The sequence below is a fragment of the Electrona antarctica genome (genome assembly GCF_951216825.1).
Source record: "Electrona antarctica genome assembly, contig: scaffold_73, whole genome shotgun sequence".
Taxonomy (NCBI): Eukaryota; Metazoa; Chordata; class Actinopteri; order Myctophiformes; family Myctophidae; genus Electrona; species Electrona antarctica.
Window position 1 is genome coordinate 630,837 of NW_027638626.1, and position 19,381 is coordinate 650,217.

A 19,381-nucleotide genomic window follows, 5' to 3' on the forward strand; every position below is an offset into this window, starting at 1 on the left:
GTGTCCCAAAATTGCAGGTCTTTGCTTTAATCCTTAGGTCTGTCACGTAAGATTCAATTGGCTCACCTTGGTTCTGGGACCTTGTATTGACCTTGTATTTTATATACTCTATGGTCTCAACAGTCTGCCCCTAAGCATACATGGTGTTGCCATGTATGCTTATTATAAGCAACTTTGGGCTTGTTTTTCCAATTGCGTTCAATTATTTTACTTTTTTTTATATAAAGATGTTTTGGAAAATAGCAGATCTACAAGCTGACAATTGTGAGCTTGTAGATCTGCTATTCTCAAATAGTTTATATGAATGTTTATTTTTAAATTGCAAAATTGTGTGTCACTTTTTTAAAGCTTGTTTTCATACACCATGGTTGCTCGTTTCTCTCGCAAAACCTGGCAACCCTGCAGCGGACATGGCAACACTCTTGTGCGTGTGACTGTGTGACTGTGTGTGTGCGTGTGCGTGTGTGTGTGCGTGTGTGTGTGTGTGTGTGTGTTTGTGCGTGTGCGTGTGCGTGTTTGTGTGCGTGTGTGTGCGTGTGCGACTGTGCGTGTGTGTGTGTGTGTGTGTGTGTGTGGGTTGGTTAGCATGGTGCTAGCGGAGTTAGCCTCAGCTCCATGCCTGTAACCAACAACAGCATCTTATTGTTTTTATAAAGTATTTATTTATTATAAATATGTGGAGATTAAAGTCCGTTGGTCATAAAGCTGCAGATAATAAACACAGTCTGGAAGAATTGAAGACAAAGAGGAGACAACATGAGAAAGGTTGGTTTGTTTATTTCACATCAAGGTCCATTCTTTATTTATTCATTTATTTATTCAATTCAATTTCAATTCAAAGCTTCAAAGCTTTATTGGCATGAGAAAACATGCGTTTACATTGTTGCCAAAGCAAGTGTCACAAATTGAAAATGGGGAAAGTATATACAGTTGGAGGTACAGTATTGTGTAATTGATTTGATTGATTGAAACATTTATTAACAGTTTGCATTACAGTACATTTCAAGCACAAACTCAATACAAAGGCTGTTAACTGTGAGTGGACGACCCAATTAAGCATTACACTTGTTTCCAACATAAACATAAAACGTAAACATAAAGTATATACAGTTGGAGGTACAGTATTGTGTAAACATAAAGTATATACAGTTGGAGGAGGTACAGCATTGTGTAAACAAAGTATATACAGTTGGAGGTACAGCATTGTGTAAATATTGTATTGATTGATTGATTCATGTTTTAACAGTTTGCAGAATTACAGTACATTTCAAGCACAACTTAATACAAAACTGTTAACTGTGAGTGGACGACACCATAAAGCATTACACTTGTTTACAAGAGGGTCCACCTTCAATTCATCATAATAATTAGAGACGTACAAATATACTCTTCTATATAGTCAAAAACAAGAAATCATCATAGGAGGTAAAAAGGGAAAAAAACAAACATATACAGTGAGGGGGAGGTGGGGTGGGGGGGGGATACAGGTTTTTACGGGGCCAGTTTCAAATTGCAGCCGTCCATAGGTGCCCTTTGAGAGCGGTTTTCTAGGGATTTGCATGTCTTAATGACTGTTGGTAGTGCGTTCCACATTTTGGTAGCATAGGAGTGAAAATAATTTAGTCCCTTGTTTGTGCCGAATCTGGGTTGCACATGGTTAGTTGAACTCCCTCTGGTGTTATGCAATCAGAACTGCAGCATCACTCCCGATCTTCCGCCGTAGTTTGAAAACCCACCTTTTCAGACTCCACCATGGCCCATAGCACTTACCCTACCCCCTTAGACAGCACTTTTTTAGACTTAGATAGCATTTGAAACAGACCTATAGCATGTCATGTAGACAGCACAATAACAGTACAGCATAGTATAATATATATGTATAGCTTATATGTATAGTGTCATTATATAGATATGTTCTAGTTACGTTCTTAGCTTACGCATGTTTCTTGATAAATGCTGTTTATATATGTGATGTATTCCCATGCTTTTTGTTCTTGCTTAATGTAAGTCGCTCTGGATTAAGAGCGTCTGCTAAATGCCTAAATTGTAAATTGTAAATTGTTATGGGTGTGGACTTTGTTGACATTAAGGAAATATTTAGACAGGTACAACATGTGTACCTGTGTGGTGGTGTAGTGAATCTTGTGGACCAGACCCATGTGTACCTGTGTGGTGGTGTAGTGAATCTTGTGGACCTCACCAGACCCATGTGTACCTGTGTGGTGGTGTAGTGCATCTTGTGGACCAGACCCATTGCAAGATGCTGTACTCTGTCGTCGACCCTAAAGCCGGATTCATACTCCTATTTTAGAGCTGAATAAAAGTGGGTTCGGCGCTGTAGAGCCTACAATGTGACGTCATTGGGCTCTGTAGAGCCTACAATGTGACGTCATTGGGCTCTGTAGAGCCTACAATGTGACGTCATTGGGCTCTGTAGAGCCTACAATGTGACGTCATTGGGCTCTGTAGAGACTATAATGTGACGTCATTGGGCTCTGTAGAGACTACAATGTGACGTCATTGGGCTCTGTAGAGACTACAATGTGACGTCATTGGGCTCTGTAGAGACTACAATGTGACGTCATTTGAGGTTCGGGGGGGGCGGGTACCGTCCTAAAGTCGGCTCTTCGGTGCTACTGAAAAATTCTGACGAGCCGAAATCATTTCGGCACTACAGCGCCGAAACAGCGGTAAAATAGGAGTATGAATCGGCCCTAAGCCATTCCAGCCTGTCAAAATGGGCAGGGGTGAGGTGGGTTTGAGGAGTGAGGCCAAGTTGTATCCTGACCAGTTTGTTTTTGGAAGTCTGGAGCCTTGTTTTAAGGGCCTTAGCGGTGCTGTGGTACCAAGGTGCATGCATAGTCGTAGAAACCTTGTACCACGTGGCGACTGTGGCTCAAGAGGTAGAGCAGGTCGTCCAATGATCCATGGGTCGGCGGTTCGAATCCCGGCTCCTCCTGTCTACATGTCGAAGTGTCCTTGGGCAAGACACTGAACCCCAAATTGCTCCCGATGTGCTGGTTGGTACCTTGCATGGCTTCCGCCGCAATCGGTGTGTGAATGTGTGTGTGAATGGGTGAATGTAATGCACTATCTATGTAAAGGTGTGTGAATGTGTGTGTGAATGGGTGAATGTAATGCACAATCTATGTAAAGGTGTGTGAATGTGTGTGTGAATGTGTGAATGTAATGCACTATCTATTGGATAAAGGTGCTATATAAACGCTATATAAGGAGGCTAATCTTTCCGGTTCCGTTCACCTCCACCATCTGTTCTCTCCCATCCAGGTAGGATTGCAGCCAGCTCACTGATATGCTATTAAAACCAATTGCTTTTAGCTTGTTAACCAGTATGGAGTGGTTCACAGTGTCAAAAGCCTTTTGGAGGTCCAGCTTGACCATGCCGCACTGCCGCAGTATTTGCTATAGCATTCACCTCGTGTTTGATGTGGTCGCTCAAATAGAGGAGGCATGTGTCAGTGGAGTGGGATGTTTTGAAGCCAGATTGGAATTTGTACATTAATTTGTATGTGGCAAGATACTTTTCAACCTGTTCATCGACTATTTTTTCCACCACTTTCGAGATGGAGCTTAGAATATGGGCGGCGGCGGTGGATCAGGGGTAGAGTGGCTGGATGAGAACCGCAAGGTTGCCAGTTTGATCCCTGTGGGCTCCCCCAGAGTTAGTGTGGAAGTGTCCTTGAGCAAGACTCTGAACCTCTGATTTCTCCTGATGTGCAGGTTGGTGCCTTGCATGGTTTCCTCCGCCATCGGTGTGTGAATGTGTGCGTGAATGTGTGTGTGTGAATGGGTGAATGTAATGCACAATCTATGTAAAGGTGTGTGAATGTGTGTGTGAATGGGTGAATGTAATGCACAATCTATGTAAAGGTGTGTGAATGTGTGTGTGAATGGTTAAATGTAATGCACTAATGCACTATCTATGTAAAGCGCCTTGGATAAAGGCACTATATAAATGCACCCTTTACCATTTATTTACCATTTAGGGCGGTAGTTGCCGGGGTCTAATTTGCTCCCTTTCTTGTGCAGTGGGGTTACTTTGGCCAGTTTGAAATCTTGGGGGACCTGTCCCTGTTTGATGGAGAGGTTTACTATGTGGGTGATGATTGGAGCTATAGAGATGGCTGAGTCTCTGGAGGGAATATTGTCATGGCCAGTGGCCTTGTGGGGTTGGAGGGCACTCAGTATTTTGAGCACCTCCTCAGTTGTTACCATTTCCAATTTAATCATCTTTACAAACACCTAGGTTTCTGTAGAAAGCTTTGATGTGCTCTACACCAAAACGCCCAGAGTGGGAGGGCAGTTTGTTAACCAGCGTTGTTGCAATGTTTGTAAAGAAGATGTTTAACGCCAGGGCTCCACCGGACGCGTTGCGTCTCCGTCGCGTGCGTCAAAAAACGCACCGGTTCAATTTGAATGCATGCGTCGCGTCTCCGTCAACGCAACGCAACGCGGGCAGTGGAGCCACCCTTCATTGATTAAAAAGGGAACATTCCCTGACGGTGACGGAGACGCGACGCTGACGCGACGCTGACGCGCCCGGTGGAGCCCGGCCGCAAGTAGTTGGCCACATCTAGCTTGTCAGTGATGAGGGTGTTGTTCGATTTGATGTAAAGTGTAAACCTAGTTTTTAGTTTCTGACCGCAGCCTAGTTGGTTGTTTAGTAGCTTCCAGAGCTCCGAGGATTGTTTTTAGTTTTCTTCAGCTTTATCATTGAAATATTATTATACAGTTGGAGGATCCACTTGATCCTCCAACGGTGGTCCGTGGCTCAGATGGGTCTGAGAGGCTAAATGTCATCAGGTGGTCCGTGGCTCAGATGGGTCTGAGAGGCTAAATGTCATCAGGTGGTCCGTGGCTCAGATGGGTCTGAGAGGCTAAATGTCATCAGGTGGTCCGTGGCTCAGATGGGTCTGAGAGGCTAAATGTCATCAGGTGGTCCGTGGCTCAGATGGGTCTGAGAGGCTAAATGCCATCAGGTGGTCCGTGGCTCAGATGGGTCTGAGAGGCTAAATGTCATCAGGTGGTCCGTGGCTCAGATGGGTCTGAGAGGCTAAATGCCATCAGGTGGTCCGTGGCTCAGATGGGTCTGAGAGGCTACATGTCATCAGGTGGTCCGTGGCTCAGATGGGTCTGAGAGGCTAAATGCCATCAGGTGGTCCGTGGCTCAGATGGGTCTGAGAGGCTAAATGTCATCAGGTGGTCCGTGGCTCAGATGGGTCTGAGAGGCTAAATGTCATCAGGTGGTCCGTGGCTCAGATGGGTCTGAGAGGCTAAATGTCATCAGGTGGTCCGTGGCTCAGATGGGTCTGAGAGGCTAAATGTCATCAGGTGGTCCGTGGCTCAGATGGGTCTGAGAGGCTAAATGCCATCAGGTGGTCCGTGGCTCAGATGGGTCTGAGAGAAGCTGTGTTTTGGCCAGAGGAAGCTGTGTTTTGGCCACAGGAAGCTGTGTTTTGGCCAGAGGAAGCTGTGTTTTGGACCAGAGGAAGCTGTGTTTTGGCCAGAGGAAGCTGTGTTTTGGACCAGAGGAAGCTGTGTTTTGGACCAGAGGAAGCTGTGTTTTGGCCAGAGGAAGCTGTGTTTTGGACCAGAGGAAGCTGTGTTTTGGCCAGAGGAAGCTGTGTTTTGACCAGAGGAAGCTGTGTCCAGAGCGACTTACATTAAGCAATAACAAAAGCATGGCATACATCACATATATAAAATGTAGTTATCATGAATCATGCGTAAACTAAGAACGTAACAGTGGAGTATCTATGTAAACTATACATACTATACTATATAATTAGTGTGGTTGCCCTGTTTTAGTGTGGTTGCCCTAACAGGGCAACCAGACTATTGTTTTTGTACATTTGGATACTTTGGCACACTACTCCTCCCACAGTTTCTGCCGCACACACTCGAGTCATATGTCAAATCGACCGGCTTCATCAGGAATTGTGTGCTTGTATTTTGCTAAGATATCCGTTGTATAGTTTAATTGATGATTAATTATAATTATATAACTCTTGAACCATAGGTTGTAAAATCAAAATTATTTTTGCCCTGGATTCCTTGGGTCATGACGCATCTCCCCATATAGGCCACGCCCATTTGCGTCAGGATAGATTTTCCGCCATTTTGAATTTTCTTCAAAACACACTTTTATTTTCTGATTCTACAGATTTTGTCCGAATCTCACAGAAATCGGTACACATGATCTCTGGACCTATCGGACCGCGTTTAAATTTGTCCGATTTTTTGAATCTTTTTTTGTCCGTATCGTTCGGCCTTAATCGTCGTCCGAAGTCGTCACGAACGGAATGTCCAATCCATCCCAAATTTGAATCAGATGTCGCGGGTCAACCAAAAGCCAAAAGCGATTCCATTTTCATCCATAGGGCGCGCCGCAAATGGGAAAAAGTTCTTGCAGAAAAATTATTTTTGAGGAGATAAATCCCCTCCGAATGACTTACGCATGATCGCAGGGGTGACGCAACATTGTAATTGGCTGGCAATATCAGTGGGAGGGGCATATGTAAGCCACTGCGGCAACCACACTTTGCATTTTTTTTAATTGCGACCTTTCTAGTATATTATACATGTGTACTATAAAGTGCTATGACTACATAAAATGCAATTCTAGAGCTGTCTACATAACAAGCTATAAGTTTGTTTAAAATACTATCTATCTTTTGACCAGAGGAAGCTGTGTTTTGCGTAATTTACGGGAATCTTGCCGACGTGGCAACCTGCCGCGTGGGTGGAGCTCCTTTTCCATCCACCAGCGGTCTAAAAAAAACAGAAATGACGCAAAACAAAACACAGCTTCTTCTGTCCTCGCATGGAATCTAAAGTGTGCTCAGACCCAGAGACAGACAGCTGTGATGATGATGTCATAATGATGTCACTGTGATGTCATCAGCAGTGAGACAGGCTCGTAGAGACAGACAGCTGGTCAGTAAGAGACTGCTGCTTCACGACGATGATGAAGATGATGAAGATACCATGGACTCTTCTGATTCCGCTGACCAGGTGGGTGCGTGTGTGTGTGTGACTGTGTGTGTGTGCGTGTGTTTGTGTGTGTGTGTGTGTGTGTGTGTGTGTGTGTGTGTGTGTGTGTGTGTGTGTGTGTGACTGTGTGTGCGCGTGTGTGTGTGTGTGTGACTGTGTGTGTGCGCGTGTGTGTGTGTGTGTGTGTGTGTGTGTGTGTGTGTGTGACTGTGTTTGTGCGCGCGCGTGTGTGTGTGTGTGTGTGTGTGTGTGTGTGTGCGTGTGTTTGTGTGTGTGTTTGTGTGTGTGTGTGTGTGTGTGTGTGTGTGTGTGTGTGTGTGTGTGTGTGTGTGTGACTGTGTGTGTGTGCGTGTGTGCGTGTGTTTGTGTGTGCGTGTGTGTGACTGGGTGTGTGCGTGTGTGTGTGTGTGTGTGTGTGTGTGTGTGTGTGTGTGTGTGTGTGTGTGTGTGTGTGTGTGTGTGTGTGTGTGTGTGTGTGTGTGTGTGTGTGTGTGTGTGTGTGTGTGTGTGTGTGTGACTGTGTGTGTGCGCGTGTGTTTGTGTGTGTGTGACTGTGTGTGTGTGTGTGACTGTGTGTGCGCGTGCGTGCGTGACTGTGTGTGTGACTGTGTGCGTGTGTGTGCGTGTGTATGACTGTGTGCGTGCGTGCGTGCGTGCGTGCGTGTGTGTGTGTGTGACTGTGACTGTGTGTGTGTGTGTGTGTGTGTGTGTGTGTGCGCGTGTGTGTGTGTGTGTGTGACTGTGTGTGTGACTGTGTGTGTGTGTGCATGTGTGTGTGCGTGTGACTGTGTGTGTGTGTGTGCGTGCGCGTGCGTGTGTGTGTGTGTGCGTAGCTCTTTGAATAAAAGCGCTGTTCTAAATGCATCCTGTGACCTTTGACCTCCAGGTGGTGGAGTTGTACCGTAAAGTTCAGCGCAGCAGAGCGGAGGACACTGAGGTTCATCTGAGGGCTCTGAGTCGAGCTCTGAAACACCATGCTGCACAGCTGGCCTTCATTAGGTGGTTATTATTATTATTGTCTCCACCAGGCCGAAGGTATGGGGAGAGAGTATGTTTTTGTTTTTGTGTGTTTGTGTTGTCGGGGGTTAACTCTTTGGGTGCCATTTCTCACATTATAAATAAAATAAAGAAAATGTAATTATACTAGAATTTCGCGGGCCTTCGGCCCGCTCATCCCAGAGTTGCGTTGGCCTGCGTTGCGATACAGAAGTCCACAGATACAGAAGTGCACAGTGACACGCGTTGTATGCAGCTGTTTTGTGTTGCAGCGCGCGTGTAGTGTTGTTATCCATATATGCGCCTCGGTTCGTCCCGTTTGTTCCACGCCAGGTGTCGACGCAGTCGTTGGCGCAAATTTCTTATTATTTTAAGTGTGTATGTAATTGCGGCTAGTAGCACACATTTTTTTTTAGGAGCACGATGAAAAGTTATGAAATAATGTGTTTGAGGGCCCTCCTATATACAGCTTTAGTCCCCACACGTCTCAATATTTGCCATTGACAAAGAACAGAGAAATTAGGTCGAAATGCCGCTAAATATGACGTAAATTAAAATGTATTATATATATATGTTTTTTTAATTGAATGTAAATACTTTACTTATAAAAAAACCTGGCAACCCGCACCCCGCGGTCATTTTCCGCTAACCGGAGCGGTGCTCCCTAGCCTGCTGGAGGGGTTCACATCATCCCATGCAGCCTCGAGAGGAAAAAGAAGGCAAATAAATGCAGCCTTGAGGCTACCTCCCAATGTGGTGTTGTGGAGCTTGATCACCTCCTCGTCCTCCTTTTCTCCCCAAATTGTCAATGCCACATTTTTTTTTAGGAGCACGATGAAAAGTTATGAACTAATGTGTTTGAGGGCCCTCCTATATACAGCTTTAGTCCCCACACGTCTCAATATTTGCCATTGACAAAGAACAGAGAAATTAGGTCGAAATGCCGCTAAATATGACGTAAATTAAAATGTATTATATATATATGTTTTTTTAATTGAATGTAAATACTTTACTTATAAAAAAACCTGGCAACCCGCACCCCGCGGTCATTTTCCGCTAACCGGAGCGGTGCTCCCTAGCCTGCTGGAGGGGTTCACATCATCCCATGCAGCCTCGAGAGGAAAAAGAAGGCAAATAAATGCAGCCTTGAGGCTACCTACCAATGTGGTGTTGTGGAGCTTGATCACCTCCTCGTCCTCCTTTTCTCCCCAAATTGGCAATGCCAATAAATGCAAAAGTTGCCTAGTGTGAATACTTCCACAGCCTAAGTAGTAAAGGAGAAACTATCAGTCTTCTCCGAAGTCGGTCAATGTTTGTCAACTCAGCACGTGTTGACAACGCATATTAGTAAACAGAAGCCGTATGTGTGTCACACCAAAAGTGGTGACCTATAGAATCCTGTACATAGAAGCATCACGCAATCGTCTCCCTCCCTGTGTGGGTCACGTGGTGGGCTCTGAGCAAATGGGAGAGAGAATGTAGTGTTGCCAGGTCCGCGTATTGTAAGCGAGTGGTAGTGTGTGTAAGTAGCGTGTTGAATGGCATTTTTGCTGTGCTTGTTTTCATAGACGTGGCAACAAATTAGGCGGGGGTGTCGGTGCTTGTGGCGTGTTTGTGTTTATTATTGATATTGATATTGTTTGCGAGTGTGGACGGGAGCCGGCTTTAGTGGCAGTGCGATGACAATTTTTACGCGGCTGGTGTCGAGTGTGGCCGTGCGGCGCGACATGAGGAGATAGCCGTGGATCGACGCGGAGGGTAAGTGTGTGACGTGTTAGTGTGTTGTTGCAGTGTGTGTTGCAGCGTGTTGCAGCGTGTCAGTGACGTAGTAGCTGGTGCCTTTTGTTCCTGTGCGTGCTTTTGGGCACATGTTTTCAATTGTAATATAGGATTGTGATGTCATCACCTGCACACCAGATTAGATATACTATATATACTATATATAAATATATATATATATAGTATATATATACTATATATATACTATATATAAATACTATATATATACTATATATAAATACTATATATATACTATATATAAATATATACTGCTGCACATCTCAACTTTATAAAAAGATTATTAAATTCACACATTTACAGCTCAGCGATTCATAGTCCTATTTATTGCCCAGACAGAGAGACAGACAGCTGTCTCACCTGAGAGACAGACAGCTATTCTGTCTCAGCTGTCTGTCTCTCACAGGGAGGTGAGACAGCAGTATAGCTGTCTGTCTCTCACTGGGAGGTGAGACAGCTGTCTGTCTCTCACTGGGAGGTGAGACAGCAGTATAGCTGTCTGTCTCTCACTGGGAGGTGAGACAGCTGTCTGTCTCTCACTGGGAGGTGAGACAGCAGTATAGCTGTCTGTCTGTCACAGGGAGGTGAGACAGCTGTCTGTCTCTCACTGGGAGGTGAGACAGCAGTATAGCTGTCTGTCTGTCACTGCAGCTGTCTCACCTCCCGGTGACAGACAGACGGCTACACTGCTGTCTCACCTCCCGGTGACAGACAGACAGCTATACTGCTGTCTCACCTCCCGGTGACAGACAGACAGCTATACTGCTGTCTCACCTCCCTGTGAGAGACAGAAAGACAGCTGTCTCACCTCCCAGTCACAGACAGACAGCTATACTATAAATGCCGCTTATAGTAGATGATTTCGACTGACTTTATTCTCGCCTCTAAAATAGGAGTATGATTCAGCCCTAAGATGATGTTGAACAGAAATCTGTTCTGTTGCCAATAATGCTTTTTCTGTGTGCGTGCGTGTGTGCGTGTGTGCGTGCGTGCGTGCGTGTGTGCGTGCGTGCGTGTGTGTGTGCGTGCGTGCGTGCGTGCGTGTGTGTGTGCGTGCGTGCGTGCGTGCGTGCGTGCGTGCGTGCGTGCGTGCGTGCGTGCGTGCGTGCGTGCGTGCGTGCGTGCGTGCGTGCGTGCGTGCGTGCGTGCGTGCGTGCGTGCGCAGACAGGAGAACAGCATCCATGTCCTTATAAGGCACCTGTCAGGTCACATGGCTCAGAACCGTCTGCATGCGTGTCGCTGTCTCCACCGCCTGTCCCAAAGCAACGCTGCCCCCTACTGTTCACCTGCTGCACCGTACCTCATCACCTATCTGTCTGGACAGAGCCCTGCCTTCACCGTCAGTACTGTGTGTGTGTGTGTGTGTGTGTGTGTGTGTGTGTGTGTGTGTGTGTGTGTGTGTGTGTGTGTGTGTGTGTGTGTGTGTGTGTGTGTGTGTGTGTGTGTGTGTGTGTGTGTGTGTGTGTGTGTGTGTGTGTGTGTGTGTGGACTCTCAGTCCTATCCTAGCAATAGTTTGAATCTTTTCTTATTTTCTCTGTTTACAGTGTTTGAAATGCATCATGTTTCTGTATGCTGTCCTCATGTCCTGTTATGTTAGTATTGTTTAGTGTTATTAGTTATTGGGTTAGTGTTATTAGTTATTTGAATGATTCTACAAATATGTCTGCCTGCGTGCGTGTGTGCCTGCGTGCGTGTGTGCCTGCGTGCGTGCGTGTGTGCGTGCGTGTGTGTAGGAGGTGTGTGTGTACGTTCTAGGGAACATGGTTCCAGACAGTCAGAAGGTCAGAGACAAACTGTTGGCTCAGGGTCTGATCCCTGCTCTGGACAACTGTCTACAGGTCAGTCTGATTCTGTTTACACTGTTTACACTGTTTACACTGTTTACACTGTTTACACTGTTTATACTGAGATTGGTCAATTTCACTGTCTACACTACAATTTACAATGTAGTCATTTATCAGACGCTCTTAATCCAGAGCGATTTACAGTAAGCAAGAACAACACATGGTGATACATCACATACATAGAGATAGAACAACACATGGTGATACATCACATACATAGAGATAGAACAACACATGGTGATACATCACATACATAGAGATAGAACAATAGAACAACACATGGTGATACATCACATACATAGAGATAGAACAATAGAACAACACATGGTGATACATCACATACATAGAGATAGAACAATAGAACAACACATGGTGATACATCACATACATAGAGATAGAACAATACATGGTGATACATCACATACATAGAGATAGAACAATACATGGTGATACATCACATACATAGAGATAGAACAACACATGGTGATACATCACATACATAGAGATAGAACAACACATGGTGATACATCACATACATAGAGATAGAACAATAGAACAACACATGGTGATACATCACATACATAGAGATAGAACAATAGAACAACACATGGTGATACATCACATACATAGAGACCACCTAGCCAGACATTATCCCTTACATAAAGGAGGTGAATTATCTCCCTACAACGACCACCTAGCCAGACATTATCCCTTACATAAAGGAGGTGAATTATCTCCCTACAACGACCACCTAGCCAGACATTATCCCTTACATAAAGGAGGTGAATTATCTCCCTACAACGACCACCTAGCCAGACATTATCCCTTACATAAAGGAGGTGAATTATCTCCCTACAACGACCACCTAGCCAGACATTATCCCTTACATAAAGGAGGTGAATTATCTCCCTACAACGACCACCTAGCCAGACATTATCCCTTACATAAAGGAGGTGAATTATCTCCCTACAACGACCACCTAGCCAGACATTATCCCTTACATAAAGGAGGTGAATTATCTCCCTACAACGACCACCTAGCCAGACATTATCCCTTACATAAAGGAGGTGAATTATCTCCCTACAACGACCACCTAGCCAGACATTATCCCTTACATAAAGGAGGTGAATTATCTCCCTACAACGACCACCTAGCCAGACATTATCCCTTACATAAAGGAGGTGAATTATCTCCCTACAACGACCACCTAGCCAGACATTATCCCTTACATAAAGGAGGTGAATTATCTCCCTACAACGACCACCTAGCCAGACATTATCCAGTATAACAGTATAACATAATGCTTAATGTTAAAACACCAAAACGGGTTCCCATCCAGAAACGGCTCCCTATACTCATTGATTATTTCGTAAGCCATGATTATTTTTGACAGTTACGCTTTTTGATCGATAGAATAATCAAAGTTTGAAATGTTTCTTATCACTGTATATAAGCGGTTAAACTGTATACTTCGCCCGCACAGTGGTGTCACGCAAAAAAACCCTGATAATAGTAGATCTACAAGCATACGTGTTTACTCATGAGCTTGTATATCGTTTTTTTCAGTAGCCCCCCCATAGATGCTAATAATAACCATTCAGTAGCCCCCCCATAGATGCTAATAATAACCATTCAGTAGCCCCCCCATAGATGCTAATAATAACCATTCAGTAGCCCCCCATAGATGCTAATAATAACCATTCAGTAGCCCCCCATAGATGCTAATAATAACCATTCAGTAGCCCCCCCATAGATGCTAATAATAACCATTCAGTAGCCCCCCCATAGATGCTAATAATAACCATTCAGTAGCCCCCCATAGATGCTAATAATAACCATTCAGTAGCCCCCCATAGATGCTAATAATAACCATTCAGTAGCCCCCCCATAGATGCTAATAATAACCATTCAGTAGCCCCCCATAGATGCTAATAATAACCATTCAGTAGCCCCCCCATAGATGCTAATAATAACCATTCAGTAGCCCCCCATAGATGCTAATAATAACCATTCAGTAGCCCCCCCATAGATGCTAATAATAACCATTCAGTAGCCCCCCATAGATGCTAATAATAACCATTCAGTAGCCCCCCATAGATGCTAATAATAACCATTCAGTAGCCCCCCCATAGATGCTAATAATAACCATTCAGTAGCCCCCCCATAGATGCTAATAATAACCATTCAGTAGCCCCCCCATAGATGCTAATAATAACCATTCAGTAGCCCCCCATAGATGCTAATAATAACCATTCAGTAGCCCCCCCATAGATGCTAATAATAACCATTCAGTAGCCCCCCCATAGATGCTAATAATAACCATTCAGTAGCCCCCCATAGATGCTAATAATAACCATTCAGTAGCCCCCCATAGATGCTAATAATAACCATTCAGTAGCCCCCCCATAGATGCTAATAATAACCATTCAGTAGCCCCCCCATAGATGCTAATAATAACCATTCAGTAGCCCCCCATAGATGCTAATAATAACCATTCAGTAGCCCCCCCATAGATGCTAATAATAACCATTCAGTAGCCCCCCCATAGATGCTAATAATAACCATTCAGTAGCCCCCCATAGATGCTAATAATAACCATTCAGTAGCCCCCCCATATATGCTAATAATAACCATTCAGTAGCCCCCCCATAGATGCTAATAATAACCATTCAGTAGCCCCCCATAGATGCTAATAATAACCATTCAGTAGCCCCCCATAGATGCTAATAATAACCATTCAGTAGCCCCCCCATAGATGCTAATAATAACCATTCAGTAGCCCCCCCATAGATGCTAATAATAACCATTCAGTAGCCCCCCCATAGATGCTAATAATAACCATTCAGTAGCCCCCCCATAGATGCTAATAATAACCATTCAGTAGCCCCCCCATAGATGCTAATAATAACCATTCAGTAGCCCCCCATAGATGCTAATAATAACCATTCAGTAGCCCCCCCATAGATGCTAATAATAACCATTCAGTAGCCCCCCATAGATGCTAATAATAACCATTCAGTAGCCCCCCATAGATGCTAATAATAACCATTCAGTAGCCCCCCCATAGATGCTAATAATAACCATTCAGTAGCCCCCCATAGATGCTAATAATAACCATTCAGTAGCCCCCCATAGATGCTAATAATAACCATTCAGTAGCCCCCCCATAGATGCTAATAATAACCATTCAGTAGCCCCCCCATAGATGCTAATAATAACCATTCAGTAGCCCCCCCATAGATGCTAATAATAACCATTCAGTAGCCCCCCATAGATGCTAATAATAACCATTCAGTAGCCCCCCCATAGATGCTAATAATAACCATTCAGTAGCCCCCCATAGATGCTAATAATAACCATTCAGTAGCCCCCCCATAGATGCTAATAATAACCATTCAGTAGCCCCCCATAGATGCTAATAATAACCATTCAGTAGCCCCCCATAGATGCTAATAATAACCATTCAGTAGCCCCCCCATAGATGCTAATAATAACCATTCAGTAGCCCCCCATAGATGCTAATAATAACCATTCAGTAGCCCCCCATAGATGCTAATAATAACCATTCAGTAGCCCCCCCATAGATGCTAATAATAACCATTCAGTAGCCCCCCATAGATGCTAATAATAACCATTCAGTAGCCCCCCCATAGATGCTAATAATAACCATTCAGTAGCCCCCCCATAGATGCTAATAATAACCATTCAGTAGCCCCCCATAGATGCTAATAATAACCATTCAGTAGCCCCCCCATAGATGCTAATAATAACCATTCAGTAGCCCCCCATAGATGCTAATAATAACCATTCAGTAGCCCCCCATAGATGCTAATAATAACCATTCAGTAGCCCCCCATAGATGCTAATAATAACCATTCAGTAGCCCCCCATAGATGCTAATAATAACCATTCAGTAGCCCCCCATAGATGCTAATAATAACCATTCAGTAGCCCCCCATAGATGCTAATAATAACCATTCAGTAGCCCCCCCATAGATGCTAATAATAACCATTCAGTAGCCCCCCATAGATGCTAATAATAACCATTCAGTAGCCCCCCATAGATGCTAATAATAACCATTCAGTAGCCCCCCCATAGATGCTAATAATAACCATTCAGTAGCCCCCCATAGATGCTAATAATAACCATTCAGTAGCCCCCCATAGATGCTAATAATAACCATTCAGTAGCCCCCCCATAGATGCTAATAATAACCATTCAGTAGCCCCCCATAGATGCTAATAATAACCATTCAGTAGCCCCCCCATAGATGCTAATAATAACCATTCAGTAGCCCCCCCATAGATGCTAATAATAACCATTCAGTAGCCCCCCATAGATGCTAATAATAACCATTCAGTAGCCCCCCCATAGATGCTAATAATAACCATTCAGTAGCCCCCCATAGATGCTAATAATAACCATTCAGTAGCCCCCCATAGATGCTAATAATAACCATTCAGTAGCCCCCCATAGATGCTAATAATAACCATTCAGTAGCCCCCCATAGATGCTAATAATAACCATTCAGTAGCCCCCCATAGATGCTAATAATAACCATTCAGTAGCCCCCCATAGATGCTAATAATAACCATTCAGTAGCCCCCCCATAGATGCTAATAATAACCATTCAGTAGCCCCCCCATAGATGCTAATAATAACCATTCAGTAGCCCCCCATAGATGCTAATAATAACCATTCAGTAGCCCCCCATAGATGCTAATAATAACCATTCAGTAGCCCCCCATAGATGCTAATAATAACCATTCAGTAGCCCCCCATAGATGCTAATAATAACCATTCAGTAGCCCCCCATAGATGCTAATAATAACCATTCAGTAGCCCCCCATAGATGCTAATAATAACCATTCAGTAGCCCCCCATAGATGCTAATAATAACCATTCAGTAGCCCCCCATAGATGCTAATAATAACCATTCAGTAGCCCCCCATAGATGCTAATAATAACCATTCAGTAGCCCCCCATAGATGCTAATAATAACCATTCAGTAGCCCCCCATAGATGCTAATAATAACCATTCAGTAGCCCCCCATAGATGCTAATAATAACCATTCAGTAGCCCCCCATAGATGCTAATAATAACCATTCAGTAGCCCCCCATAGATGCTAATAATAACCATTCAGTAGCCCCCCCATAGATGCTAATAATAACCATTCAGTAGCCCCCCCATAGATGCTAATAATAACCATTCAGTAGCCCCCCATAGATGCTAATAATAACCATTCAGTAGCCCCCCATAGATGCTAATAATAACCATTCAGTAGCCCCCCATAGATGCTAATAATAACCATTCAGTAGCCCCCCATAGATGCTAATAATAACAACCATTCAGTAGCCCCCCATAGATGCTAATAATAACCATTCAGTAGCCCCCCCATAGATGCTAATAATAACCATTCAGTAGCCCCCCATAGATGCTAATAATAACCATTCAGTAGCCCCCCCATAGATGCTAATAATAACCATTCAGTAGCCCCCCCATAGATGCTAATAATAACCATTCAGTAGCCCCCCATAGATGCTAATAATAACCATTCAGTAGCCCCCCATAGATGCTAATAATAACCATTCAGTAGCCCCCCATAGATGCTAATAATAACCATTCAGTAGCCCCCCATAGATGCTAATAATAACCATTCAGTAGCCCCCCATAGATGCTAATAATAACCATTCAGTAGCCCCCCATAGATGCTAATAATAACCATTCAGTAGCCCCCCCATAGATGCTAATAATAACCATTCAGTAGCCCCCCCATAGATGCTAATAATAACCATTCAGTAGCCCCCCATAGATGCTAATAATAACCATTCAGTAGCCCCCCATAGATGCTAATAATAACCATTCAGTAGCCCCCCCATAGATGCTAATAATAACCATTCAGTAGCCCCCCATAGATGCTAATAATAACCATTCAGTAGCCCCCCATAGATGCTAATAATAACCATTCAGTAGCCCCCCCATAGATGCTAATAATAACCATTCAGTAGCCCCCCCATAGATGCTAATAATAACCATTCAGTAGCCCCCCCATAGATGCTAATAATAACCATTCAGTAGCCCCCCATAGATGCTAATAATAACCATTCAGTAGTCCCCCCATAGATGCTAATAATAACCATTCAGTAGCCCCCCATAGATGCTAATAATAACCATTCCTAAATATGCGTAGATTAGATTATGAGTTGATTATTTTATTAATCTTCGGACCGTGACGGTCTCTGTCACAAAGTATAAGGCTTGGGGGCTGTCATTGATGCCGCCTCGATAATGACTCGGCACACAGATGTGATAAGTCGGCTATGCTAATCGGCAAGAGGGAGAGGAAAAGAAACAGTCTCTCAACACATGGTGATACATCACATACATAGAGATAGAACAACACATGGTGATACATCACATACATAGAGATAGAACAACACATGGTGATACATCACATACATAGAGATAGAACAACACATGGTGATACATCACATACATATAGATAGAACAACACATGGTGATACATCACATACATAGAGATAGAACAACACATGGTGATACATCACATACATAGAGATAGAACAACACATGGTGATACATCACATACATAGAGATAGAACAACACATGGTGATACATCACATACATAGAGATAGAACAACACATGGTGATACATCACATACATAGAGACAGAACAACACATGGTGATACATCACATACATAGAGATAGAACAATAGAACAACACATGGTGATACATCACATACATAGAGATAGAACAACACATGGTGATACATCACATACATAGAGATAGAACAACACATGGTGATACATCACATACATAGAGATAGAACAACACATGGTGATACATCACATACATAGAGATAGAACAACACATGGTGATACATCACATACATAGAGATAGAACAACACATGGTGATACATCACATACATAGAGACAGAACAACACATGGTGATACATCACATACATAGAGACAGAACAACACATGGTGATACATCACATACATAGAGATAGAACAACACATGGTGATACATCACATACATAGAGATAGAACAACACATGGTGATACATCACATACATAGAGATAGAACAATAGAACAACACATGGTGATACATCACATACATAGAGACAGAACTACACATGATGATACATCACATACATAGAGATAGAACAACACATGGTGATACATCACATACATAGAGATAGAACAACACATGGTGATACATCACATACATAGAGATAGAACAACACATGGTGATACATCACATACATAGAGATAGAACAACACATGGTGATACATCACACACATAGAGATAGAACAATAGAACAACACATGGTGATACATCACATACATAGAGACAGAACAATAGAACAACACATGGTGATACATCACATACATAGAGATAGAACAATAGAACAACACATGGTGATACATCACATACATAGAGATAGAACAACACATGGTGATACATCACATACATAGAGATATAACAACACATGGTGATACATCACATACATAGAGATAGAACAACACATGGTGATACATCACATACATAGAGATAGAACAACACATGGTGATACATCACATACATAGAGATAGAACAATAGAATAACACATGGTGATACATCACATACATAGAGACAGAACAACACATGGTGATACATCACATACATAGAGATAGAACAACACATGGTGATACATCACA

General features: G+C 43.5%; 1 protein-coding gene across 1 annotated transcript in view; it reads left to right on the forward strand.

The window, feature by feature from the left end:
* Positions 1 to 503: 503 nt before the first annotated feature.
* tmco6 (transmembrane and coiled-coil domains 6) overlaps positions 504 to 19,381 on the forward strand; it is a gene marked incomplete at its 3' end in the record, with an annotated part of 68,970 nt that continues 50,092 nt past the window's right edge. Inside the window, exons 1-5 of the mRNA XM_079530783.1 lie at positions 504 to 765; positions 6,926 to 7,035; positions 7,901 to 8,013; positions 10,973 to 11,147; positions 11,543 to 11,647. Of these exons, the coding sequence (XP_079386909.1) occupies positions 675 to 765; positions 6,926 to 7,035; positions 7,901 to 8,013; positions 10,973 to 11,147; positions 11,543 to 11,647 (594 nt within the window). The remainder of the gene's footprint in view (positions 766 to 6,925; positions 7,036 to 7,900; positions 8,014 to 10,972; positions 11,148 to 11,542; positions 11,648 to 19,381) is intronic.